At 43.4% G+C, this 7,306-nt stretch overlaps 1 protein-coding gene across 4 annotated transcripts; it reads right to left on the reverse strand.

Moving 5' to 3' along the window:
- Positions 1 to 536: 536 nt before the first annotated feature.
- PEX13 (peroxisomal biogenesis factor 13) lies at positions 537 to 7,157 on the reverse strand. Of its 4 annotated transcripts, XM_027693360.1 has the most exons (5): positions 6,581 to 6,725; positions 4,670 to 5,367; positions 4,151 to 4,276; positions 3,795 to 3,896; positions 537 to 1,106 (listed from the first exon to the last, which is right to left on the reverse strand). In XM_027693360.1, exons 1-5 carry the CDS (start codon positions 6,691 to 6,693, stop codon positions 1,081 to 1,083), a joined length of 1,065 nt encoding a protein of 354 aa, XP_027549161.1. In that variant the 5' UTR covers positions 6,694 to 6,725; the 3' UTR covers positions 537 to 1,080. The 4 variants fall into 4 exon arrangements, with proteins under 4 accessions (XP_027549161.1, XP_027549159.1, XP_027549160.1 ...); XM_027693358.1 differs by lacking the exons at positions 537 to 1,106; positions 6,581 to 6,725 and adding an exon at positions 7,056 to 7,157 and having other exon boundaries at positions 1,213 to 3,896; XM_027693359.1 differs by lacking the exons at positions 537 to 1,106; positions 6,581 to 6,725 and adding an exon at positions 6,859 to 6,881 and having other exon boundaries at positions 1,213 to 3,896.
- Positions 7,158 to 7,306: the final 149 nt, after the last annotated feature.

Consider the following 7,306-nt stretch of genomic DNA (forward strand, 5'->3'; position numbering starts at 1 on the left):
CTGGAATACTGCTGTTATTTCATGATGAATGGAAACTTGATGGTATGTCAGAAAACTGGAACATGGTTTTTTAATTAATCCCCCACACACATATCTTAAATTTTACTCATTTGCTGTTCTGGAGACTGTGCTGGATGAGTTAAAATAACTCAAAGGTCCTGGGACTGTCTTTTTGCATTTTTAATTTCTAAAGCAAAAAAACTTATGTTGTCATAAGTTATGACACCCTCTGACAACATAAATCCGTGTAGTAAGTCTCGGAGTTTTGTGACTATTGTGAAATTTAGAGAATTTCAGTGGCTCAAAGCAGATAAAGATCCAGGGGTGCTCTGCACTGACATCATGCCTCTGTTACCAGTTAAGCCAGTTATACCAGTGCATTTGCTCCAAGGGGAGATTATCCAGCTGGTTAAAGGCTGTGTTCAGTGTGGCCACAGAACCCAGGAAAATTTTCATTGCAAACAGGCCAGATTTGTATTTGCTTTGTATTTATCTCAGTAGCAAATTTCACTGAGACAACAAAATAAATCACAATATCCCAGATGCAGCCCAATTCCACACAAAGAAGAGTTTTATGAACCTGTGCAAAAGTGGGCAATTTATTAAGTTTTCCCAGACGAACAGAGTATTTTAAATTTATTATTTAGGAACCTTTTGGGCATGTGCATGTTCATGTTCTGCTTGCACCCAGAGGACCACTCAGAACTGGCACCTGTAGCTCACAGTGTTCAAGCAGAAAAGTGGTTGATAAGCAGCATCGATAAGATTAAAGGAAGAATAAACTAAAACCTTATAAAAACAAATGTTCTGTTCCAGACTTTTAGGTCTGCTACAAGAATATAAGCAGTTCCAAAGAGCAACATCAAGCTAACTTAGTATGTGCAGACCTCAAAAAAAAAAAAAAAAAAAGAGCTGATTGCCTAATGCAGAAGTTAAGCAATATTTCAACCTCTCTTTTCTGCTTTCCTCTTCTACACACTCCTGGTGCAGCCACACCTGCTCCTTTCAGTCTTCTCCCCTTCCTAAAGTTGGGTAAGTCTTGAGCAGCCTGTCCACCAGCCTTCCTTTTCCACTCAGGGTTCATTTAGGTGATTTTTTTCTGTAGCCTGACACATGGACAAAAACAGACAATGAATTGTAGGACTCACTTTCTTTTTTTTTTTACCTGATACTACTTTGTGCATTCAAAAGAAGGAAACCAAAACCTTAAAGGACAGTATATACTTTACTTCAGTAAACTTTAATACCCTCCTGCAATCAGTACAATTAATTGGGAGTTAAATAAGTAACTTAATTTCCTTAGAGCCTCTTTTTCCAATGAAAGTAATTGCAAGATTGAAAGGATTAAAATTCCTGTTAAGATTTAACAGATACAATGATGACACTTAGTGACTGGTAGGCTAAGTCAAACTAAAGTTCTGAACAATCCATGTTCCTACTAAAATAACTGTTTTCAATAGTATGACCTGAAAGAGAAATCAAATTCATCTTACTAAAAATCAGTAAGATTTAAACATTCCCACAAACATCATGGCACTGTCTTCTCATCTTGTTCTGAGCCAGAAAACAGAAAAACAAAAAAATCTACTTAAAAAGGATACTCTACAATAAAAAAGTCAGGGGTTTATTTATTAATTTATTTAGAGACCCTTCCTCTGATTGAAATCTTTCACTGACCAAGAGAGGCTGACAGTCCATTAATTAAACCTCATACAGTAAATTAATTCCCTCCAGGGATACACACTGCAAACAGAACTGAACTCTTTCTACTCCTTCCCCCCCTTTTTCCTCTCTAGATTTTACATGTCAGAATTTTTTCTGCTGTTTTCATTTCAACAACAGACAGGATTTCCAAATATAATTTTCTTCTGTGCCCTGGTACATAGGGAAACATCTCAGGAACATCTTCAGTTTTAAGCCTGTTAAAACTAGTTTCAAATTTCTCACTTGCCCTTTAACTACTCTGCACTTGAAAAATCTAAAAATTTAGTATAAATTATTCGAATCACCATCTCCCAATACCTGAGCACAACCACTTAAAATTCTTGCTCTATCAACAACAGGCATTCAGAGATTACTTTAAAAATCCAAGGTTCCAGCATGATATCTGTATTTTCAGCCACTCTACCTCATGACAATTGTGCTCACTTCAGAGTTTTGTTGTGGTGAACAGACTTCTACAAACTCAAGGCCAGCAAATGCAATCAAAATATAAATACTGAAAGCTTTGTTAACACGTAATGGGTGTTGAAGATCTCAGTAGGTCAAACTGGAACTACTCTCTACTTATATTTCTGAGAACCTTTAAACTAAAAAAGCTATTTTAATGATTAAGACACACTTATGTTATTTAATCCATTGATGTGACCCTTCAGAAGTTCAACATGTAATACATTCATACTACAAGGAAAAAGGTTTTAATTATCTTTGCTTCATTAAAAAAAAAACCCAGAACGGTATTTCAGGACAGAATTCTCAAACACCAATATGAAGAAAATACTAAATACTCTGAACAGTCTGAATATTTTTATGGCTTTTGATAAACTGGAGCCCTCAAATGTTATGGGCAGATGCAAAATTTACCACCTGAAAGGCAGCACAGGGAGTTTGCCCAACTCCAAGACCTTCCTTTGCTGAGATAATTAAGCAAGAAATGTTACTTTTTCTTTGCTGCTCCAATTCCTTTCAACTTCCCACAAAGCAATGCTTTCCTTCTGCACTACAAGGCAGGAGAGGTATTTTGACATTCATATAAAACCAATAAAGAGCAGAAATAAGTGGAGATGTGGGTGGTGGACTACGGATGGGCAGCTAACAGGCTACAACACAAAACGGCCAAGTGTGATGCAAACTTAGTTTACCACAGAAGGGAGTGACAACTAATAAGTGCCTGGCTGCAGAATACCCTTTATTCAAATTCCTTTTAATAAACAAAATAGAACTGCTTAGAACTACTGGTGAAGCCTCACTGCTCTTCCCCTGTAAACTTCGTTTCTCCTCCCTTCCTCACAAATCCCTTTTTTCTAAGAGCTGAACTCTTTATGACAGAGCCCTATTTATGAAAACCAACTTAAAACTTGTAACCATTCAACTGGGTCTCCTAAATCTCCTGCAATTCTCCCACCTTTCAGAGGGAAACAATGTGCCATTACTCTTGTATGGCCCTCAGTGTGCAGTTTTGGAGGACACCTCACAGAAATCAATCTTCCCTTTGCACATCTATTGAAGAGGCCTCCTGCCAAGCCAACACTCTAATGGGGACTGGGTGTTAATCCCCCATTTCACCAACAGTTTGTCTCTTTAATAGGGCGGTCCCTATTGTTTTCCTTTGTTTGCTTTGTTATAAATGCCTCGACCCTCCTTATCTCAAGATCTCAGGAGTCGCTGCCAGGTGGTTGGACAGAATCACTAATGTACAGCGTCAGATGAGTCAAAAATAAATACTACAGATTTGAGCAATCACTTCTCCACCCCTTCACCAGTCAGTAGCAGCAATCACTGGTGCGTGCCCATCAGTGCTCCACTAGAAACCAGACTTCCAACAATCCCTAAAGTTGCATCAATAAAGCACAGTTCAGTTGCTTTGCTGATCAAAGTGCATCAGAGTTCCTGTTTCTCTCCGCTGCCCACAGTGGAGTCAGATGCCACGGGATCTTTACTACTTCCAGCAAAAACAGTTTCAAAAGCAGCTTCCTGCTCCTCTAAAGTCACAGCAGCAGTGGCTCCTCCACCAGGTGTGCTGGGAAAGGCCGGACGTTGCTCAGGAATCTTTTCCAGGTCCACGGTTCTCCTGCCTCTTCTTTTGCCCAGGATTTTGATGTAATTAGCTGGCACAAGTCCTGTTGTTTGGCCATCGTAACTGGCCAGGAGCCAACCACGGATTTTGGGTTGTTGTTCTGAAGGAGAAAGTGCAAAAGCATCGAGTTGCAAAACAATTCAACAACACCGAACAAAACTACTCAGAAAGTTTTGTTCCAATGCAAATAATAACTTAGTGGGGGGGAAAAAAATCACTATTTGGTCAAATAAGGTGGTTTTGGTTTTTTAGTTTTAATTTTCAGACTCTTAACACTATAAATTCATTATGATTAGAAAATAAACAGAAATAAATAGAAAAATACGTTAGAAAAAATAAAAATTAAAAGTTTACCTTTGGGTGCTAATTTTAGCATGTCACCAGCACGGAAAGAAATTTCTTCTTCTGAGAGAGCATTGAAATCATATTCTGCTCTTCCAACTACATGGTCATCTTCTCCACTAGCCCAGTTACTGGACACTGTTTGCAAACATACATTAAAAGTTTATCTGCTTTGAATTACAAAGTTTGGTGTGTCTTTTTAGAATAAAATGAAGAAAACACTTTAACTTCCTTGCTAAAACTTTTCTGTCAGGGAACTGACAGGAGTAACAAGCAAAGCACGACTTGTTGAGTTAATCCAAGCAATACACCCCAAACTGCTACACCTACTAGGAAGGAACCATGATTTTGGAATCACACACAGCTTAAATACAATCCTAACTCAACAACAGGCTGTCACTTGTATCACATGCCTAAAATTCAGCATTGTGCCCCAGTATCTATTAACTGCTATTACTGTTGTGTAGATTAACCACCACACAGGCAACAGTGAAAGGAACAAGGAACTCTCCTGCTGCAGATCATCTTTACCTGTTTCTTCATCACTGTATGTGGAAAGCAGCTTCCAAATCAGGTAGGGCCCTCCCATTATTACAGCAAAGAAGAGGAAAATGGGCCAGGACTTGGCAGAGTTTCCCATCTTGTCTTCAAGGCCAACACGAGCCACTTTGCCCTCGCTTTCAGCCCACAAATCCTCGTTCTCAGAGCTGCTCCTCAGCCCCAGCAGCCGCTGCAGCCGTTGGTAGAGGTACCTTATAGTTCTCACCAAAGCAAAAGCCGAAAACACCTTGGTGAAGTGGATTTTGAGGCGGGAGAAGTGGTTGGCCACGTCCAGCACGGCCCTGAAGCTGTTGTAGACAGCTGAGAAGGTGGCATCCATCATCATGCTGACCGAGGCAAAGGCATGCACGATGCTCTCAATGGACTGGAAAGCCCCCCTGCTGCTCTCCTCAGCCTGCTGCACAAACCTGCTGGGGGGAAGGCTCTCGGCACAGAACCGGTTATACCCCAGCCCACCGTATCCGTAGCTGTAAGGGCTGTAGCTTCCATAGAAAGAGGTTCCATATGAACCGTAGCCCGGAGAGAAAGAACCACTATAAGCTGGCCTGAAGGTGCTCAGACTGCTGCTTCCTGTTTGCTGGGATGGTCTTGGCAAAATGGGTGGAGGTATCCGTGCCACGGCGGGTTGTCCGGGTCTGGTCAGCATGTTGTCGCCCAAGTCAGCAGACCTAAAAAAAATTCAAACAAGGAAGATCAGTACCCAGAGTTTAGATTTTTCAGTTCCTCAGGGTCCTTGGCTAACTCCATAAATGCCACAGTGAGTTTCAGCAGTGCTGGGATAGGGAAGCTGGGAGCCAAACACTCAGAGTGGTGTACAACGTTTGTTGGAAGTTAAAAATCCAGTCAGGAAATACAGGTCTTCCAGGGGAACAAAAACCATAACGAGATACTCAGTATAAACATGAAACTGGGATGTACACATTGGAAAACTTTGTCTATTTATTAATTTATACATGCATGAAATGCACTTTCTAGATCCACCAAACCTGCTGCTGCAACACCCAGGTCATTCTTCTGCGCACCGAAGCCCCTCATGGGCCCCACCAAAAATATTTATGAACTTCCCCCCCCCCCAAAAAAATCTTTATTTCCAACACTGCAATAAGCCAATGATACAGCAGGAAGAAGTTTGAGAGCTCCTTTGAATCCACCCTTAAAGGGTGGTGTGACCTAATTGAGAATCCAAGTAATTATGCAACAACCTGTGCAAGGCCTTTGGGCCTCCCAGTTTCCCCCTCTACCCAAAATACCTCACAAATTACATTTGTGCAGATTATAAAGGGATTGAATCTACTACTGATTATTGATATTGAATTTACTGCTGTTGGCAGAAAAAGGTCTTATGAGTCCATCACTTGCATTTAATTTAGTAAACTTTTTTTCCTTTGTACGCTCAAAAGTTCAAGTTATTTTATCATAATAAGACTCTGCAAATACTTGACTGGCACTTGAATTCTCTCAAGCAGCTTTTTGTTCTACTTCTGGACACAAAAAGTCATATATTATCACCCTAAAAGTCAATTTTGGTTATTCCCCATGTTTACTGCCTCATCCCATGACTTTCCACTTCTGTAGTCCATTAAATTCACAGGGGAAAAAAAAAAGGCAGAAGGAAAAAAAGCCAAGTCGGAATTGCTATTTACCAGTTAAAAACCGGAGCAAAAGTAAGTCATTATAACAGCAAAGAGAGATACTGTAACTCAGCAAGTAACCCTACAGTTCCCAGCTCAATAGTCAGCTTGGGACACCTCACTTTAAAGGTGCCTGAAGCCATTTAACACGGGGTAGATGAACCCAGCAAGAAAAATTAACATTTAATTGCTCGCTCAGCAAACAGAGAGCGCAGCGAAGTGTCTGTGCGATGTTCAGTGCTGGGCCAACCTTTTGCCCAGTTTCAGCTCTAATTGCAAAAGAAAAACAAGTCGGATCTTCAGCCACCAGGCGAGCTTTCCTTGCCTCCCGATAAAAAAGGAGCTCACAGACACTGCGTTCATCCTTCTCCACGAGCAGGCGGGATTTCCTGGGAGAGCTCCCACAGCCCCCAGACTGTCACATACACGGATCTTTTCCAAGCCCTGCGGTGACACTCAGCTCCCGGGGCTGACACAGCCACGTAACCCCCGGGAACGGACACCCTGAACACTCCTACCCACACCTACAACTTCATCTTCCCCACAGGGGACCCCCCCCGGAGTCCCCTCACGGAGCGCGACCCCCGCGGGCCGCCCGCCCCGACCGACCCCGGCCGGGCCCGACCTTTGAGCCCGCCCCAGGGCAGCGGGCCCGGCCGCCCCGAGCGGGCGGACACCCGTCCCCGCCCCGGCGGGGACCCCCGGGCAGGGACGGCCGCACTCACTGGAAGGCGGGCGCGGTACCCGCCAGGCGCCGGGACTCCCAGGGCTTGGGCGGCGGCGTCGCCGCCATCGCGCCCGCTCGGCTCCGCTTCGGGCGCGCTCGGCTCGGCTTCGGCTCCTCTTCGGGCTCGCTCGGCTCCGCTTCGTGATCGCTCGGCTCCGGTTCGGCCCCACTCGGCCCCTATCGGTAGGGCACGCCCGCCGCCAGGCGTCAGGTGGGAGCGCCGAGCTGTTCGCCCAGCCGCCCTGCGGG

This window comes from Neopelma chrysocephalum, unplaced genomic scaffold (genome assembly GCF_003984885.1).
Source record: "Neopelma chrysocephalum unplaced genomic scaffold, ASM398488v2 Primary Assembly neopelma1_91, whole genome shotgun sequence".
Classification (NCBI taxonomy): domain Eukaryota; kingdom Metazoa; phylum Chordata; class Aves; order Passeriformes; family Pipridae; genus Neopelma; species Neopelma chrysocephalum.

What these genes read in the sequence shown, in the direction of transcription:
- PEX13 (XM_027693357.1), bottom strand. Translation starts at nt 6,693, where the DNA reads ATGAACGCAGTGTCTGTGAGCTCCTTTTTTATCGGGAGGCAAGGAAAG. An exon ending in GAGCTGAAACTGGGCAAAAG is followed by an intron (nt 5,368 to 6,580) that starts GTTGGCCCAGCA and finishes AATTTTTTTTAG; the next exon opens with GTCTGCTGACTTGGGCGACA. An exon ending in ATACAGTGATGAAGAAACAG is followed by an intron (nt 4,277 to 4,669) that starts GTAAAGATGATC and finishes GTTTGCAAACAG; the next exon opens with TGTCCAGTAACTGGGCTAGT.